At 41.3% G+C, this 19972-nt stretch overlaps 1 protein-coding gene across 4 annotated transcripts in view; it reads left to right on the top strand.

Moving 5' to 3' along the window:
• Positions 1-5123: 5123 nt before the first annotated feature.
• The window catches only part of ADCY4 (adenylate cyclase 4), a 21656-nt gene continuing 6807 nt past the window's right edge, over positions 5124-19972 (top strand). Inside the window, exons 1-15 of one of the 4 annotated variants that reach the window (XM_074294371.1) lie at positions 5124-5185; positions 7234-7457; positions 9152-9349; positions 9575-9736; positions 9898-10047; positions 10372-10520; positions 10700-10811; positions 11086-11213; positions 11466-11624; positions 12282-12414; positions 12803-12979; positions 18117-18160; positions 18344-18442; positions 18620-18689; positions 19279-19376. In XM_074294371.1, the coding sequence (XP_074150472.1) occupies positions 7299-7457; positions 9152-9349; positions 9575-9736; positions 9898-10047; positions 10372-10520; positions 10700-10811; positions 11086-11213; positions 11466-11624; positions 12282-12414; positions 12803-12979; positions 18117-18160; positions 18344-18442; positions 18620-18689; positions 19279-19376 (1838 nt within the window). In that variant the 5' untranslated portion in view covers positions 5124-5185; positions 7234-7298. Of the gene's footprint in view, positions 5186-6584; positions 6713-6761; positions 6842-7233; positions 7458-9151; positions 9350-9574; positions 9737-9897; positions 10048-10371; positions 10521-10699; positions 10812-11085; positions 11214-11465; positions 11625-12281; positions 12415-12802; positions 12980-18116; positions 18161-18343; positions 18443-18619; positions 18690-19278; positions 19377-19972 lie in introns of those variants that run through there. The other 3 variants (XM_074294373.1, XM_074294370.1, XM_074294372.1) reach the window with 3 other exon arrangements.

The raw sequence follows: 19972 nt of genomic DNA, 5'->3' as shown, positions 1-19972 counted from the left end.
TAAGATATATGGTAAGAACTGGCCCTCCAGGGAAGAACGGCCTTATAAATGCTAGCTACCTAGGCTGGAAGAACTAAAAGGTTAGTGTTAGCAGAATGCTGCTGGAAATAAGATGTCTAGTATTCCAGGGTACAAAGGGAGAAAAGAGACCTGAGTACAAAGGTATTATCCAGTGATATGACGATTCTATCTACCATAATGTCTGCCTGACAAGAAAAGATTTGCTTTAACCTACATTCCATTGCTTATATAGATTGTGTGGTAGAAACCACTAAAGTGTTCTTGCTACACATGAAAGAGGAAGTTGGTGAAATAAAGATACAAGTTAGAACATCCTGGGGATCATAGCTGACACCAATCTGAGGTGGAAGGAACTCATATATCACCTACTCTGGCCCTCTTATCTTGGAGATGAAAAAGCTAACAAGGCCCAGAAATTTCTCCACATCTTCCAATTCCACAATTCCCATCATCCATGCCTCCCCACAAATTCTATGGCATCCAGTGATCCACATCTGTGAATGTTTTTCCACATAGTGAGTGACCTCTCCTCACCTACTGACTCTCCTCCATACATATAGTGACCCTCACACACTAGCTTCCATAAACATCCATGAAAATTACCCACAAACTGTAATCCCCCACTTGCAAATATCACATATAAGGAGCTAACCTAACCTAGGCATATTTTCCCACAAACTAATTCCCCTATTCCACCACACATACATGCCACACACAGACCGACTCCAATCTGCTAACATTCTCCTTTCAGATCCAGATCTGGATCCAGATCCAGAACAGAGACCCAAAGTAGTAGACACTCATTCATTCTATCCTAGACCTCCTTCTATTTGATTTCAACAGAATTTTTTCTTTCCCTAAAAAATAAAGTTAATATCTAATCAGGTTATAGAGAATTCAACTGCCAAAAATCTAGTTCCTCTGAGATTTCTGAATCCTTGAAGACTCTGCATATATTAGTGCATTAAAAACAGTAAGAGTGGGTAAGACAAAGGGCTATCAGACTGTGCATACCCTTTGATTCAGCAGTTCCCTACTGGGTCTTCATTCTAAAGAGATTATAAAAATGGGAAAAGGATCCACATGTGCAAAAATGTTTGTAGCAGCACCTTTTGTGATGTCAAGTAACTGGAAACTGAGTGGATGCCCATCAGTTGGAGAATGGCTGAATAAGTTATGTTATATGAATGTTATGGAATATTATTGTTCTATAAGAAATAATGAGCAGTAAACTCCTAGAGAGACTTACATGAACTGATGCCAAATGAACTGAAGTAAAATCAAGAGATCATCATATATGGCAATGGCAAGATTATACAGTGATCGATTCTGATGGACGTGGCTCTTTTCAATAGTGAGGTGATTCAGGCCAATTCCAATGTACTTGTGATAAAGAGAACCATCTACACCCAGAGAAAGGACTGTGGGAACTGAATATGGATCACAACATAGTATTTTCACTTTTTTGCTGTTGTTTGATTATATTTTGTTCTCTTTCTCATTTTTTTCCTTTTTGATAGGATTTTTATTGTGCAGCATGATAATTGTAGGAATATGTATAGAACAATTGCACATGTTTAACATATATTGGATTACTTGCCATCTAAGGAAAGGATGGGAGGGAAGGAAGGGGAAAAAAATTTGGAACACAAGATTTTGCAAGTGTGAATGTTGAAAACTTTCTATGCATGTGTTTTGAAAATACAAAGCTTCATATAACAAAAAGAAAAAAAAAAGAGTGGGACAGAGCCAAGATGTCAGAGAAAAGACAGAAACTTGACTGAACTCTTCCAAATTCCCTTCCAAAAAACTTTAAATAATACCTCAAAATGAATTCTAGAGTGGCAGAATCCACAAAAAGATGGGGTGAATCCATTTTTCAATCCAAGCCTTTTAAGAAGATTGTCAGGAAAGATATGTCATAGCAGGATGAGAGTAGAACACAGTCCAATTCAGGCCACTCCCCAGCAAACCAGGACTTAGGCTCACTGAATCAGTTTCAGCAGTTATGGATTCCAGATCTCTCAGTCCACAGACAATAAAGGAATCAGCAAACAGGTTAGAAATTAATTACAGGGGACCCTTTTCTGGCCCTGGATACTAGACTCCATTGCATTGCCCATTCTCGCTTTTGGGTCCCAGGACAAAGAGAAGCACTAGCACACCAGAGCTTACAGCTATAGGGAAGCAGGAACTTGGTCACAGTTTCAGGGTAGAAAAGAGCACTTCTGGTCACTCACAGACTACATAGACTAGGAGAATAGCAAATACACCTCTCCTTAGATCATATTATCTTGGAAAAACTGTAAATTTACAGACCTGTATAACTAGTTCTGAAAGCAGCTGCACAAAAATACTAAAGCTCAGAACAGTACACCCTCTTCCCACAGAGCAGTGTTCAACTTAAATGTAAAGTTAAAAGTTAAGAAATAAAAAAGAAGAAGAAGAGGGATGTATTACAAAAGGACTGCAATTCTTAGGGTTTTGGTTTTGTTTTTGTTTTTGTTTTTTTTGGCTGAGGCAATTGGAGTTAATTGACTTGCCCAAGTTCACACAGTTAGGAAGTATTAAGTGTATGAGGTCATATTTGAACTCAGCTCCTCCTGACTCAGGGCCTACACTCTAAAAAAAAAAAAAAAAAAAGAAAGAAAGAAAAGAGCAGCATAGAAATAGAAAATAGCAGATAACAACAAAACTGCTACCTCCAAACATACAAAGAAAAATGTGAATTGGTCTGAGTTCCCAAAAAAAAGAATTACTGGAAGAGCTCAAAAAGGATTTTTAAAATCAGGTAAAGGAAAAAAAAGACAAATTGGGTAAAGAAATGAAAGTGATGCAAGAAAATGAAAAAACTCAACAACTTCTTTAAGGAGAAACAAAAAATATACTAAAGAAAATAACACCCCTCAAAGCAGAATAGATTAAGTGTTAAAAGAAGCACAAAAATCCACCAAGAAGAATTTCTTTAAAAACAGAATTGGACAAATAAGAAAATATGTACCAAAATTCACTGAAGGAAAGAATTCCTTAAATAGTAAAATTGGCCAAATGGGAAAGAAAACATTAAAAAAAAATTAAATTAAATTAAATTAAAAATTAAAAAAAAAAAAACCTCATTGAGAAAATTTTATAAGAATACAAGTCATGCCCCAGTCAATAAATGATCAAAAGATATGAACAGGCAGTTTTCAACCAAAGACATTAAAGCTATTTATATATGAAAAAATATTCTAAATCTTTTCTGGTTAGAGAAATAGAAATTAAAACAACTCCAAGATACCACTCCACACCTGTCAGATGAATTAAAATGACAGAAAAGTACATTGACATATGTTGGAAGGGATAGAATTTTGAACTAATCCAACCATTCTGAAGAGCAAGTTGGAACTATACCTAAAGTACTATAAAACCTCACAAACCCTTTGACCCAGCAATATAGGATTAGGTCTATATTTCAAAGAAAGGAAAAACAAAAAGGAAAAAGACACACACACACACATATACAGAGAGAGAGAGAGAGAGAGAGAGAGAGAGAGAGAGAGAGAGAGAGAGTTGTCCTATAAGAAATAATGAGCAGGATTCTTTCAGAAAATCCTGGAAGGATGAACTTACATGAACTGATACTAAGTGTGGTGAGCAGAACAGGAGAACATTGTACAAGTATATTCAAGAGGATTAAGTTTCAATCAATAGCTATACTTAGCTTTTCCCAGCAATACAATAACCTAGCACTATTTCAAAGAACTGATGCTTTTAAAAAAAAAAAAAAAAAAAAAAAAAATTGTTAACCATCTCCAAAGAAAGAATTGAGGAACTCTGAATAAAGAGCTAAGCATACTTAAAAAAAAAAAAAAAAAAAAAAAACTTTCTTTTACTTGGTGGGGGGGGGGGAAGGTTTCCATGTTTTCTTTTACAAGACTAATATGAAGATATGTTTTGCATGACTGCACATGTATAATCTATATCAAGTTGCTTACCTTCTCAAAGGAAGGGGAGGAAGGAGAGGAGAGAATTTGGAACTTAAAATGTTTTAAATGAATGTTTAAAATTGTTTTTACTTGTAATTGGGGAAATAAGACCCCACTCACAGCTCAAGCTTCAGAGAAGGGAGAAAAAAAAAGTGGAACTAAAGATGACCAAAAGAAAGTAGAGAAACACTAGGAGTGGTCATGCATCTGGTTCACTGCTAATCAAGATGCCCCTTGAAGGTCGCTTTTCTAAAGGCAGCACCTATCAGGTGCAGAGCCCAAGCCTCGATGCCCCTTACCCAGAGAAGTTTTCTAAAGGGAGCCAGGTCTGGCATTCAAAGTATAGGCTAAGGTGGGGGAGGGGGGGATTTGTAGAGTCTCTAGAGCTTCTAGTGTGTCTCAATTGCTATGAAATTTGGACAGATTAACCCCAGGATGGGTGCTTGAGATCTCTGGATTTTCAGGAAGCATCTATTTGTAGTAGTAATACCCCATGAGGATCTTCTCAAGCATTCAGGCTTTTCAAAAGTCCCCTCTTTCCATATTTTTTTCACTTTCCTTTATTCATTCTTGCTTCCTAACCCCCTCCAGTCTCCTAAATCCCTTCAAGAATTCTTTATTTTACCTAGAGATGTTGCCTTTCGTTGGGGAATGAAGAGGTAGTTGGAATAGAAGAAGCCTCAAGGTGTGTCTCACTTGCCCTCCGTCCAGGCTTCCAGAGCCTCACCACTTCTGAGCTTCTTCCCCAGAGCTTCTCTTAAAAGTCCTTCTAAGGCAAGCTGGAATTCAGATCTTTTTTATCCTCTGCACTGGAAGTAGGAACCAGCATCTGTATTTCTCCCTAGTGGACACCAGGGGCCCTTATTCTTCTGCGTAAAGAGGCTTCTCCACCTCCTATCTTCCAATCACTACATAACCATCCTCATACTCACGGACTCCCCAGTCTTTTTCCACGCTTTCATTCTGAGGGAACATCAGATAAAGAACAATAACAAAGTGATGATCCAGACTACAACCGGCGCCGGTGACAGGCTTTACCGAGCTGAAGTAGTAATGAGTCAAGTCAACAAGCATTTATTAAGCGCCTACTAATGTACTAGGCACTGTGTTAGGCGCGGGGTACAAAAATGGGCAATAAACGTGTCCAGCTGACCGCCTGTATGCTCTCTGCGCTGCTCACTCATGAAGCCATCAGGGTAAGGGGATTGGAACTGTCATTGTTCTAGGCTAGGGAGGGACATGCAATGCTGAAAGGTGGGGGAGGGGGTTTGGATGGGTGCGTAGGGAGGGTGATAAGATGGGGCTCTAGGAACCTAGCGGTGAAATGGGATTGGGAATAGCCTGGGGTCCCGCCCCTGTCCCAGGCGACCTTCTGGATAACAACCCCAAGTGCTCCAATCTAGAGTGATGAGATCTGGAAAGAGGGGAGAGAAGAGAGGAAGAGCAGAAAAGGTGGTGGGGGATGTTGTAAGAAACAGCCTTCCCTAGTGGAGGTCAGGAAGTGGAGGGTAGAGCCGGGGGCTTAGAGCCTGTGGGGGTGGGTAAAGTGGCAGCAGGTCAACTCCCAGCCGGCGGCAGGAAGGAATCCGGGAGGCCTGATTCCCCAGCCTCACTCGTAGGGCTCCTCTTATCTGAGGGAGGAGCTCTTCCTCTGAAGTACTAGGGCAGGGACCCCACCCAGATACCTCCAGGGAATGGACTAAGGGAGAGAGGGAGGAGGGAAGGGGGACCTTTTGTGTCCCGGTCCCTGAAACAAAGAATTGGGGGTGGGGGGACTTGGGGGGATATCTGAAAGGCTACGACTGCGGCACTTGGGAGACGCCTCTGTAGCATTTTTCAGACCACAAATTCTTCTTGCTTCATTCCCATCCACTTAGTCTCCTAGGGTCCCCTCTCTACACCAGCGTTCCTCTCTGAGACATGAGTCACTCTCTCTGCTGATGGCTTTTTTTTTTTTTAAACAAGGTATCCCAAAAGTCTTGGTGCAGTTTTAATCTTTAAAAGCTTAAGTCTTTTGATTAGGGGATTCATTGATTTATTGAGCCTATACCTAGGGTGATGTTTCCATATAGCTGTATTAGCGGTAAACTCATTTTATAAACAATATGCCTTTACAATCTCCGGCCATCACCATTCTTTCCCCAGAGTCCCTTAGCCCTACTCACAAATAGGAGCATCAATAATGCAGTTGCGGTTGCAAGTGCTAGGAAGCTGAGATGAGGTGGAGGTAGGGTAATTGGCCTCCTCATACCTGAAACCAACATTCTTAATTCTATGTGTATCCTAAATCCAACTTGGACTCAAGACTCCAATCCCTCTCCAGATTCCCACACAGACTCTAAGCCTCAGTGTCCAGACGCACATCCTGACTCCCAGTTCCAGCCACACCAGCCCCGCCCCAGCGGCTTCTCCAGCTGCCGGGCATCTCTCTTAGCTAAAAGAACGGAAGGGGAGGAGGGGGACAGGCGAGAAGGAGATGACTGTGTGTTAGGGGTAACAACTCAAAGGTGTATGGGGGGGGGGGAGTGGAAGAAGGGTAAGACTCAAAGACTGGGAGGGGCTCAGCTATCCCGTTGGGGAAGTGGGAGGCGGCTGCGGCACTGGAAAGCTCTTGTAGCCCCTGGAGTCTGGCCACTACCATCCCAGCTTCGTTTTCCCTGCTGTAGAACAGCCCAACTCTTTTCCCGAGTCCTCAGCACTAACCCCAATAGGGGCACCACGCAGTGAGTATCAGAGATGTGTAAGAGGGAAACTCAGAGACCACCTCCTATTTTGCCCCACTCTCCATCCTCTTTTCTTTGACCTGCCCCTCTCTAAGCTGATCTGACATCGTGGAGACTTCGGATCGTGAGGTAGAACCCTAAAAAGGAGAGGAGCAGGAAATTTAGGAAAGCCAAAGTGACCAAGAAACTCTGGACCTGGGAGAAGGGCAGGATTGAGATTAGAAGAGATAAGGATCTGCGGGAGAATAGCCGCGATAGAAATGAGAGAGATATTAGAAAGTGAAATAAAGAAATAAACTAGGGAAAGGAAAGATGGGGCAAAAAGGAACTGGACTAAGGAGAGAGATGTGCTAAGAGAGAAAATAGGTGGGAGTACTGGAAAGGACTGGGAAAGGAACTGCAGTATGGTTGAGAAGCAAAGGAAAGAGAGCAAAGAGCAGTAAGAGATGGGGGGAGGTCTATTTTTCTCTGTGGAGGAAGTAAACTGTCAATTTCTTCCCCTACCCTTCCCCAACTTCCAGCGGTTCCCTCGGAATCCCACCGTGACTTTGGGCCAGTTAGAGCAGGGGGTGAGGGTGAAGAAATCATGCCCCGTCTCTTCAGTCCCCGGCCTCCCCCCAGCGAAGATCTCTTCTACGAGACTTATTACAGCCTGAGCCAGCAGTACCCGCTGCTGCTACTGCTGCTAGTCATCGTGCTTTCTACACTTCTCGCTCTGCTTACGGTCACATGGGCCAGCGGTCGGGTGAGGAGAGACCCTTTTGCCCAGTTAAGGGAGATAAGATTCCAGGTTTTCTCTCCTTCTTGCCTCCAACAGAGAAAAAGGGAGCGGGAATCTTGTGTTTGGGTGAAGATGAATAAGAGGAAAAGGTTGATTATGGGTTAAGGATTGTGTTGGGGTTGGATGACTATGAATCCAGGATCAATCTTTTCCCAGGTTTTATATTTTTCCAGGAGGGGAATTCCACTCTGGCCCCTGGGAAATCCATTTCCTGGTTTTCTTTCCCTCTTAAGGAGCTTCTGGGGGCAGTTGTACCCACAGCCTGTCTCAAAAGGCCAATATATCTAATGGATTTTTCTTTCACATAGCCCCTAAACCTATCCCAACTCTATTCCAAAGAAACAATCATCTTGCATCTCCAAATCCAAATATTTTCTTCAACTGGTTTGAGGCCAATCATTTTGGGAGCAGAAATGGTCAATAAATACTTATTAAGCACCTCTTATTAGCCAGGCTCAGTACTAAGGATTAGGAATAAAAATAATAATAGAAAAAAGACAAAAGAGTACCTGCTCTAGCTTACAGTCTAAGCGAGGACACAATTTGCAAACAACTATGTACAAATATATACTGGGTTAATTGGAGAAAATCAGTGGAGGGAAGGTATTAGGAAGTGGAAGAACTTTAAGGACCTTTCCTAAAATTGTCCTTCGACCAAGGCTATGTGACAAAGTGACAAAAATCATCCTGGAATCTGGATTCCTCTGAATACTAGATCTTTTTTCAATATGCTATACCACGGTAGCACAGCAGAAAGGGCAACTGCCTCTAGAGTCAGAGAAATTAAACCTTGACACATGAAGATAAGTCGTCACTACTTGGTATAATTTGGACAAATCAATTAACTCCAGAGACCTTGAATTCCTCATCTATAAAATATTAGTACTGGACTTGATGGCTTCTGACATCTTTTCCAGCTAGATCAATAGATCCTAATCTATAGATTAGACTGGGAAGCCTTGTAGGGGAAGGAAGAAGAGGGCAGAAGAGAGGAAGAACAAGATTTCAAGATAAGTAAAGTTAGAGTCCAAGTTGGGTAGTCAGGTGGCACAATGGATAAAGTATCAGACCTAGAGTTAGGAAAATCATCTTAATGAGTTCAAATCCAGCTTCAGACATTTACTAGTCCTGTGGCCCTGGGAAAGTAACTTAATCTTGTTTGCCTCAGTTCCACATCTGTAAAATGAGTTGAAAGAGAAAGATAGAAAAACATTCCAGTATTTTTGCCAAGAAAACCCCAAACGGGGTCACAAAAACTCAGAAAGGGAACTACAACAAAAGTCCAGAGCCCAAGCAGGGTTCATTAAAACTACAAAAAAGTTTTACCAGTCAGTATCCTTACCTTAGGGTGTTTTCCCTAAGCAAATTTCAAGACCCACCACATCTCCCTAATTCTTGCTCAAAAGTTAATGGGAGTCCAGAAAGAGAGGAAGTAAGTAAAGACTTTGGGGGGAAAAAAATTCTGTATTTAAAATGAGATGTGAATAGCACTCAAAGTTGCCCAGCCTACTTTTTCATTCTGTTTACTTTTTTTGAACATCTCTCTCATTCATCCAAGTTTTTTTTTTACCCAATTCCTTACATCCCCAGTTCCCACTAGTTTCTTTTTCTCTAGTCTACATCTTCCATGTGTCTTAGGCCCTATTATCTCCCCACAGGCGCTGGACTCAGACCCAGCCTTCCTAGCTGGAGTGCTCTGCGCACTAGGAGGCTTTGCGCTGCTGCTCTGCTTGGCTTCCCGGGAGCAGCGCCTGCAGCGTTGGACCCGCCCGGTATCAGGGCTCGTGTGGGCCGCCCTACTGGCCCTGGGCCACAGTTTCCTGTTCACTGGAGGTGTAGTCAGTGCCTGGGACCAGGTCAGAGGGAAGTGATCCTTTAATAAGGGAGGGGAAGCGGGGGAACAAAGTTAAGCCAGGAGATCAGCTGGGGTGGCAGGAAGAAAGGTTGAAAGTAAATCACTGAGACAGGGAGAAACTGCTCCTACAAGTAAAAGGAAATAAGTCTGTTAAACGCCCAGGGATTCTAGGGACATCATCGGAACACCTGGGAGAAATCCCTCTTCCTATTCTCATCCCTTTCAGGTGTCTTTTTTCCTCTTCATCATCTTTACCGTGTACACCATGCTGCCTCTGGGTATGCGGGACGCAGCTGCGGCCGGCTTTGCCTCTTCTCTATCTCACCTTCTGGTCCTTGGGCTGTACCTTGGACCACAGCCTGTCTCGCGGCCCCCGCTTCTCCCGCAGGTGAGCCATCAGGAACATAGAAAATCCTAGGTTCTGGACAGCTCCTCAGCCCAAGGAACAGGTTCCGTAAGATTTGGCTGAGGATTGCGCCCTCTCAGACAGTACCCAGTATCTAATCTTTTACCCCATCCTACACTCTGATCCTTTCATTTCACTTGTAGCTGGCTGCCAACGCGGTCCTGTTCTTATGCGGGAATGCGGCTGGAGCCTATCACAAAGCGCTAATGGAGCGCGCACTTCGGGCCACTTTCCGAGAGGCTCTGAGCTCACTGCACTCTAGGAGACGATTGGATTCTGAAAAGAGACACCAGGTCAGACCCGGAGCCTAGGAGCAGGGCCTGGGAGAGACGGATCAGTGTTGGGATAGTTATGTGGGAAGACCAGGGTCAGGGGAATTGGGGGCAGCGATTACTTACTACTGAGTGTGGTGAGGAGTGATGGATGGAAAGAGTCCTGGTTTTGGAGTCCAGGGTTGGAAGGCAGGCTTTGCCACTGAGACTTTGAATGAGAATCACTCTGACTTTTTTTGCAGTATAAAATGAAAATAAGTGTTCAAAGAGCTAGCCCGCAGGTTTGTTGCATGTCTCAAGTTTTATAAATAGCACCTAGCCTCAAAAACCTCCATTATATTCTAGGAACATCTCCTCCTGTCCATCTTGCCGGCTTACTTGGCCAGAGAAATGAAGGCCGAGATCATGGCTCGGCTTCAGGCTGGGCAGGGCCCCCGGCCTGAAGGCACCAACAACTTTCACAGTTTGTACGTGAAGAGGCATCAAGGGGTCAGGTATGCTCAGAGACAGAAACAGAGACAGACTGACAAAGACAGGGAGCAGATAATAAGACAGACTAGGGTGAGAAGGAGTGTAAAAAGGGGGAAAAAAGAATGGGGAGCCGAAGGAACGCGGGCATCCTGTTCCGCGGGTTGGTGGGGTTCTAATTTTCGTCCTTTACGTCCTCCCTCAGTGTGCTGTATGCTGACATTGTTGGCTTCACTCGACTGGCCAGCGAATGCTCTCCCAAGGAACTGGTGCTAATGCTAAACGAACTCTTTGGCAAATTCGATCAGATCGCCAAGGTCAGAGCTGTTGAGGGATTATCGCTTTAGAAAAAACCTCTTTGCCTTCTGAGATCCCATTTCAACCCGTCCAGGCCCCCAGGAGCTCACTACTTCAGAGAGCCTCAATTCTGGGAGATATCCTGATATTTGAGATCCGCAGTCCGCCCCGCTTCCCAAGCAAGACAGTTCGAATCAATCCTCGTTAATCTCTTTGCTCTCTTTCTCGTGTTGCCTCTAATCTGGCGCTCATTTTTTGCCTTTCCCTCCCCCCCCCCCCTTCTTCCTTCCCCAGGAGCACGAGTGCATGCGGATTAAGATTCTGGGAGACTGTTACTATTGTGTGTCCGGTTTGCCACTCTCTCTACCTGACCACGCACTCAACTGTGTGCGCATGGGGCTGGACATGTGCCGTGCCATCCGGTCAGCGCTCGGGAGACACCCTGGGGTGAACCGAAGGATGGAAAGAACAGGAAAATCAGAGATCTGGGGACCTGGGGTCCAGTGAGGGAATCGGGCGGACGGGGAACTCTGGGTTTACACTAGGGTAACGCTAAGGAACACTACGTCTATAGGTGGCGTGGTTTAGGCAAAATCAGAATCGATGCCTCAAGCAGAGAATCTAGGTTCGGATTAAGCCCATATTGAGCCCGCCCTCTTTCTGCCCTTCCCCAGGAAGCTGCGGGCAGCCACTGGAGTGGATATCAACATGCGTGTGGGCGTGCACTCGGGCAGTGTCCTCTGCGGCGTCATCGGACTTCAGAAGTGGCAATATGACGTCTGGTCTCATGACGTCACCCTGGCCAACCACATGGAGGCAGGAGGAGTGCCTGGGTGAGTGGGTCTGCTCCATTCAAGACTCAGACTCTGTGCCCAGAAAGTTTTAAATTTAGGGCAAGCCATTGTCTCCCACCCCCACCCCCAACCAATATATGCCCTTTAAGGACCTGGCCTGGAGCCAATCCTAAACATGTGTGCATTTACACACAGATATATGCATATAGAGAGTATATATGTATACAGTATGTGTGCATTTGTTCATAGTTTATATAACTATGTAATATAAATGTGTATATATTCGTATGTATGAATATGTGTCCAATGCAGACTGAGGCCCAATGATTGGGGGAAGAGACTTCTTACTGGAATGAATTAACTGGAGAATGGAGTGAGAGGAATGGCAGGCAGGGTGGTTGGAGGCCTGGGCACAGAGTTCCTAAACCAAATCCAAGTACACACAAGTGCTCAGGAAATATCTGTAGGATGAACATTTCAGGTGGAAATTGGTCAAGATGATCTGGAAAGGAAGGGAGTTGGATTAGACGGCTTCCCGAGGTCCTTTCCAGCTGTAGATTTATGAAACTATGATCTCTTTGGGTCTCTTCCAATTCTTAATATTCTATTTTTTTTTTAATAGTGGATTGAATAAGAAGCCTGGGGCTACTGACAATCCACTTTCCCTTTTTGTCTCCCCTCTCACTCCTCCCCAAGTCGAGTGCACATCACAGGGGCAACCTTGGCCCTGTTGGGAGGGGCTTATGCTGTGGAAGATGCAGCCCTGGGGCATCGGGACCCTTATCTTCGGGAGCTTGGGGAACCCACTTACCTGGTCATTGACCCAAGGGTGAGATCCCCCATCTCAGCCATCAGCACAGTTGATAAAACCTAGACTGACTGAACCCCTGAAGCATGGTAGTTTAATTTGGAATTAAATAACCTAGGTCAAAATCCTGTTCCTCCACTTACTATCATATGTGTTCATGAGCAAATAATTTCTCTTTTTATGGCTTCAGCTTTCTCTTTGTGAAATGACTCCAGACAGCACCAAACCCAGTTAAGGCCCCTTCTCTTGACTTCCATTGGAGATACATTGCCAGAGTCTGAAGTAGAATGCAGAAAAGATTTAGAACTGGGCTCCTTCCATTTCTTGAGGAATTTTAATGGGGGGGGAGGGGTTGTCATAATAGTGTAGAGGTCTTGCCATCAGCCCACCTCCCTTTGAAATCTTCCAGGAAGAAGAGGAAGAAGAAGAGGAAGTAACTGCAGTAGGACCACTGTCTCCTCCTGAAGGACCCAAAATGCGTCCATCACTTCTGATGACCCGCTACTTGGAGTCCTGGGGCGCAGCCAAGCCTTTTGCCCACCTCAGCCACCCAGACAGCCCTGTGCCTGCTTCACCCCCTCTTCCGGTATGTCCCTTATAACTCTACTTATGTCATAATACTCCAAGATTCTGAGTTCATCCTCTAACTGATTAATCAGACCTTAATCTGCTTTTCCAAGGAAAGAGCAGAGTTCCCAGCTTTCTAGGTACCTGGCTTCTAAGATCACCTCAACAAAGATTCCCAATCCTAAATTTCCAAAGCTACTGGGTTCCTCAGGCATGATTCCAATTCCCTTCCAGCTCCACTTTCACCTCCAATTGCAATATTCCTTTCCCTAGACTAGACAAACGTACAGAAACAGAGATGCTAGTGTTTGTCAAGGTCGTCAGTTCCAATATTACACACCCCTTCCTATCAGGAAATGTTTCTGCTTAATTAGAATACAGTCTGTTGCAGCTCAAAAAAAAAAAAAAAAAAAAAAAATAGGAGCATATTCAGTCTTTCTTGGAGGAGAAAAGGTTTTCACAGCAATCTCCTTAAGAGAGAAAGAGAAGAGTGATGAAACTACTACATAGAATATTATCCCGATATTTTTACAAAGGTGAAATGAAGTTAAAAACAATATATTTTTAAGCTTTTTTTCTTCCCCTTCCCCCCTTCCTCTTCCCCATTAAAAAAGAAACACACACACACACACACACACACACACACACACACACACAGCCAAGCAAAACAAAATCTCACTTGCCATGTCCAAAAAATATATGTCTCAATTTGCATCCTGAGTCTATCACCTCTTTCTCAGGAGATAGCAAGTTTCATTATGCTTCCTCTAGAATCATGATTAATCACTGAGTTGATCAGTTTCTTCACCCCTTTTTATAAAGAAGACATTTGGTATGAGAGAATGCTCAGCAGCATTGCTGTAGATTTGATACAATATGCTTCTGCTCTCCTGCCCCCTTTCTCTTTCTGTCACTCAGAGTTCAGTCACAGTTCTTAGGAATTTGCCTATTTGAGATCCAATCTCCTTAGTTAGAGAGTTACTTTGTTTAGAAGTAGTTCTTCCCCCAATCTAGGCTCCCACTAACTGTATTTTCTTTTCTTTCTTTTCACTCATTTCCTGTTAAATGAAATGTCTTTCTGCACACAAATTATCTATGGTTTTTTCCCCTCATTTGACCAAGTCAGATAAAAATTTAAATGTCACCTTTTCCCTTCATTCCTTCTTCCTTGAGTTGTTCACACAAATTATGAGATAATTTCCCCCACCCTCTCCCTTCCTTCCCTCCATTCTGTTCTTTTTCTCCTCCCTTTCCTTTTTTTCTTTTAAGATCATCAAACTATAAATAAAAAACACATTCATGCCCCTGTCTTGCTAGATTTCCTTTATGATTCCTAGTGATGTTAGAGTTTGGAGGGAATACATGTATCATGTCTCCAAATATGAGTGTAAACAGTTCATTCTTGTTTAGTCTAATAGGATTGGTCCTTTGTTTTTCTTGACTCCTGTACATGTTTTTAAGTTTCTGTAAAGTTCTACTCTTTTTATCAGGAATGTTTAGAAGATCTGTATTTCTTTGAAAATACATTCCCCCCCTCCAGGATTATATTCAATTTTACTTGGTAAATTATTACTCTCATCCTGATGCAAAAGACCTTTTGCTGACCTTCTAATTGTCTTAAGCTGAAAAATTGTTTCACTCCATTTGTGGGTTCTGCTGCTCTAGAATTTGTTTTGAGGCATTATTTAAAAGTATTTGGCTAGTCCCTGTCTTTTCTCTACCATCTTGGTTCTGCCTCTCCTCTCCTTTCATTTATGAAATAATGTAAAAAAAATTTTTAAAACACCTTTAAAACCCTTTTAAAAAATCTTGCTTTATCTCTTTCAGGAATTCTAATTGAAATCCTGCACAAAGTGTTTTTTTTTTTCTTCTCTTGTATATGTTTTGGAATTACATTTTTCTTAAGTTTCCATCTCGAACATTCTCATTTTTATAACAATTCTTTTTGATAGTATTATTTTGTTTATTTGTTAATTCTTCCAATGTTACTTCCTGACTTTGGACTTTGTTTTGTCTGAGCTCTGCTGTACTTCTGAAGAGAATGACTTGGCAGTAATTGGTCATGTTTCATGTCCTCTTGACAATCCTAATTAGTCATAAGAGGTCATATGTAGTCTAGATGGGGTAAAAATTAGGTTGGGGGCTATTATTTTGCTCTCATAATGAGGAAAGGGAGTATTAGAGGAATAATAATAATAATGTTACATTCATGCAATTGTTTAAGTATTCCAAATGTTTTCATGTTAGCACCATCAGATAATTATCTCCATCTTATATATGAATAAAGAATGGCTCAGAAAGATTAATTATTTGTCCAAAGTCACACAACTAGTGAGTATCAGAACAAGGGTTTGAACCTAAATCTCTTGAGCACAAGACTAGAGCTCCTTTTACAATATCAAGCGTTATGTGCCTTGTTCTTTTTCTTAATAAAGTGTAATAAAGTTATGTCCTCCTCACCTAATTGCCTCCTGGACTATAGTCCAATGTCAAAACCAAAGAGATCAGGGTGATTTTTATCTTAATTTACCAAATATTAGAATATCATCCCCTCTAAACATCTCTAATCCTGAATTAAATTCTCACTAAACCCTGAAACTTTTTTTCATATTTTATGATTTTCTTTTTATTTAATTGTGTTATATAGCACATGCATCTTAGTAATGCAATGATTTAAATCCTGTATGCTTAACCCATTATTTTTTTCAATAAGTATCAATCATACATTTCTAATAACAGTAATAGCAATAGCAGTACTACCCTATTAAGATAGTACATTGAAATATGTGTTTGTGTGTGTGTGTGTGTGTGTGTGTGTGTGTACACATATATGTATGTTATTAGCAAGATGATATAATGTATTTTCATCATTCTCTTTTGGCAACATTGGTTTAATGCCTGAGTTTTAATTCAAAACAACACCACTGTACAAGAGCCAATTATATTAAAATAAAATAAATTAAAATAACATGATTAATTCTTTGGACTTTTTCTTTTATTATTCTCTCCCTTCCACTATTCCCCTCCTTTAGCAAATAAAATATGTAGAACCTTTTATTTGTATATATGCATATATTTACAAAATATATACAAGCTGCATAGTCCAACATAAACAGATTCCTACATTGGTCATATCTGAAAATGTGTATTTGTTTCTGCATTTTAAGTTTCATGAGCTTTCTATCAAAAAGCAAGTTGGAAAAAAAAAGCAAGTTGCATGTTTTATCTTCACTCTTAAGACCCTTAATCATTGCATTGTTCAAAGTTCTAAAGTCTTTCAAAGTTGTTTTCCTTTATAATATTGTTATTGAATAAATTATTTTAGTTCTGCTCACTTTGATCAGTTTATAGAGGTCTTCCTGGCATCTGGATAGAGTAGGATAGACCAGGAGTAAGGAAATCTGAATTCCAATTTAGTCTCAGATACTTATTAACTGTATGACTCTAGCCAAATCTTAACCTCTGTTCACCTTAGTTTCCTCAACTGTAATAATGAGGATAACTTTCTCACAGGATTATCATGAGGATCAAATAACTGAAACATAGGAGATACTATATAAATGCTTATTCTGTTGCTCCTTCCTTCCCTTCCCAGGTGTCTTTGAAACTTATCAGTTTCTTCATTTCTATGTCACAATATTGCATTGCATTCATATACCACAACTTATTTAGCCATTTCCCGATAGGACGACATCCTTTAATTTCCATTGTTTAGCTACTATGAAAAAAGCTGCTATACAAATAAATACTTTTTCTCTTTGATTTCTTTGGAAAATATAGCCTAAAAGCAAAATTGCTAGGTTAAAGGGTTTGCACAGTTTTGTAACTTTGGAGATGTAGTTCCAAGTTACTTTCTAGAATGGTTGAAACAATCTCAGTTCTACCAGTAGAATATTAGTGTGACTGTTTTCCTACATCCACTCCAACATTTGTCATTTTCCTGTTGTGTAAATTTTTGCCAGTCTGATGGAGGTGAAGAACATCAAAGCTCTTTTAATTTGTGTTTCTCTAACAATTCGTGATTTGGAGCATTTTTGTATATGGCTACTGGTAGCTTTGATCTTTTTCTTTGAAAGTTTCCTTTCATAGCTTTTAGCCATTTATCATCTATTCTAGAATGACTCTTTAGTTTTATCAGTTTTAATTTGTTTTACATGTATCTTGGAGACAAGACCTTTATCAGAGAAACTTACCATAAATATTTTTTCTAGTTACCTGTTTTCCTTCTTATTTTAACCACCTTAAATTTGTTCAAAATAAAAATACTTTTTTTACAAAAAGCTAATAAAACCCCTAAATTAGAGTGATGGCAATGAACATGAAAATGAAAGGATGGTTATGGGAGATAATTAGAAAGAAGATTTGATGGGATTTGGCAATTAAGTGGATATGGAGGGAGAGGGTGAAGATGATATTGATGGTCTTGAATTTAGGAGACTGGATAAAAAATGATACCATTGAGAGAATGGAAAAGTTTGAGAATAGTGATAGTTGTTGAGAGAAAGATAAAGAATTCAGTTTGGAGCATGCTATATTTGAAATGCTGGTGGAATATGTGGATAAAGATATTCTAAGGCTGCAATTTGAAAAAATGATCAAGCCAGGAGCTAAAACTATCCCTTTGTTTTATTACTGAACACTTGTCTCTCTCCCTCAATTACCTATTTTGGAAAAGGCAATCTTCTGGGATTAACTTTCTGATACAGTTATGCATCCAAACTCCTGGAAACTCTAAAAACCCAATGACTTAAAAATAAAACAAATTACGAAAACCAACAAGCATGTATTAAATACTGTGCTAGATGCTGGGGATACAAGAACAAAATGAAAAATTGTCCCTTTCCTTGAAGATCTTATGCTGTAGCAGAGAAACTCCAGGGTAGCAGCAGGGCAAATAAAGATCTGCCATCTAAAAGGACTTCCTAGGTGTGAGACACTTGAATAAGGAGGGGCTTACAGACATTATTTTCTCAAGAAGTCCTCATCAGTCTGGCAGTGGGAAAGGGTAACAAAAAAGTGAGGGGGAGTAGGATATCTTGATTGGAGACATTAGTGATTGTTTTTAACTTAAAATTTCCAAGCATATGTTGCTGCAAAAAGACCTGAAGGACACTTGCTAGCAGAGTTTCCTCATTTACTTTATTTTCCCTTAACAGGAAAATGCCTTGGCATCCTTGGGCCCTCAGAGGAGCCTGGATCGGTGAGAAGAAGCCCAATACACATTAAATTAACAGGCCTTGGGAGCTGGGATAAGGACAGAGGTAGCTTAAAGTGCAGAAAGCTGAAACAAATCTCCATGATCCTATCTTCTTACCACACAATAGCACCAGTTTAGCCCAAAGACATGAGGGAAACAAGACAGTTTCTCTGGTGATTGGCTTAGGTCTCCCAACAGGACCAGAACTCCTAGAGGACTTGAGGATGAACTGGACACTGGGGATGAGAAATTCTTTCAAGTCATTGAGCAGCTTAATTCCCAAAAGTAAGGAGGAATCAGAGTCTATATCTCAGGACTCCCAATATTGAGGGACCAGGGGATGATGGGATTGGGAAAGAATGGGAATAATGGTATGGTACGTTTCTATATGGGCTAGAGTGAAAGTAGGCATCTAACCATTAAAAAACTAATTCTGTGCCTTAATTCCATCTGCTTCTCCAGACAGTGGAAACGATCCAAGGACTTCAGCCCACTCACCTTGTACTTTCGGGAGAAAGAGATGGAGAAGGAGGTATGGAAAGATTGAATCTAAAGAAGGGATGGAGGGGAATACTCAAAGAATCTTAAAGAACTCCCTAGCCAGTTGACCCAAAGTCTTGCCCATGCCCAGTCATGGACTATTCAGCCAACCAGGATTAAATCCCTCCTATGTACTGACTACAGAAGACAGTTCTGGAGTTGGGTTGGGAACATTTTATCAGGTATGTTTAATAAGTCATACTTTGAAATCACTTAATTAAAACCCGATTTGTAATTTTAATGCACCTGCTTGTGTGAATGCACACACACACACACACACACACACACACACACACACACATACACACTTTTCTGCTCAGAAGGAACCTTTTTTCTCTTTTCCCCAATTTATATACCCAGATGTGTCATATATATTCCTTCTTGGTCTAAGTTTCTGCTCCAATAAAGGGGATATTTTGAGAATTGAATTGAGGGTATGTTACAGTGGGGGAAGGAATACCCTGTGTGTGAGTGGTGGAGCTAAGAGAACTCACATACTTAGGCTAGATTAACTCCTTCAAAGTGATAGACAGCATTGATCACTTGGTCTGAATCTCCATATCCAATTCTTTTTCCCTTAGTATCGGCTCTCAGCTCTCCCTGCCTTCAAGTATTATGCAGCTTGTACCTTTCTGGTTTTCCTCTCCAACTTCACCATTCAGATGCTGGTGGCCAACAGGTGAGCTACCCCTGCCCTTGCCCCAGACCTCTTTGGAGGAACCTGAGCAAGAAAAGATGTTCTTTCCCACCGAGATATTGTAGTGAAAAAAAAAATACTGAACCCAGACTCAGAACTACACCACTAAAATTTATGACCCCAGGGGAATCACTTAAATTCTCCAAGCCTTAGATTCCTTCTTTGTCAAATGAATTCCTCTCTCAGAAAACTGTTATAAAAATGTTTTGTAATTGTAAAGTCCTAGGTAAATGAAAATTATAATTACTGTTGATTCTCCTAGCTCTTTCTTCCCTTTTTCCCATTTTCTCCTCTTTTTTATTCACTCTTCTCATTCCTCATGGTGACAGGTACCTTCAAGAGGTGGGAAATAGGTAGTTTAAGTGATAATATTGGGGTGGCTTGGGAACTTATCATTATTATCCTCACATTTCACATACTCTCAAGAACCTTGTAAACATACTTTAACAAAGAGCTGAGATTTCATCAGGATAGATCACAGTCTCTCCATCTTTTAGTTAGTCTGCATGAGTTGCCCTGGCCTGACAATTTCCTATATCTGGTGGCCATGTTTCTTTTAATGCAGCTAGGTTTACCCT

The sequence above is a fragment of the Sminthopsis crassicaudata genome, chromosome 2, assembly GCF_048593235.1.
Source record: "Sminthopsis crassicaudata isolate SCR6 chromosome 2, ASM4859323v1, whole genome shotgun sequence".
Taxonomy (NCBI): Eukaryota; Metazoa; Chordata; class Mammalia; order Dasyuromorphia; family Dasyuridae; genus Sminthopsis; species Sminthopsis crassicaudata.
Note: the sequence above shows the minus strand (reverse complement) of the source record. Positions and strands in the feature narration are given on the sequence as shown.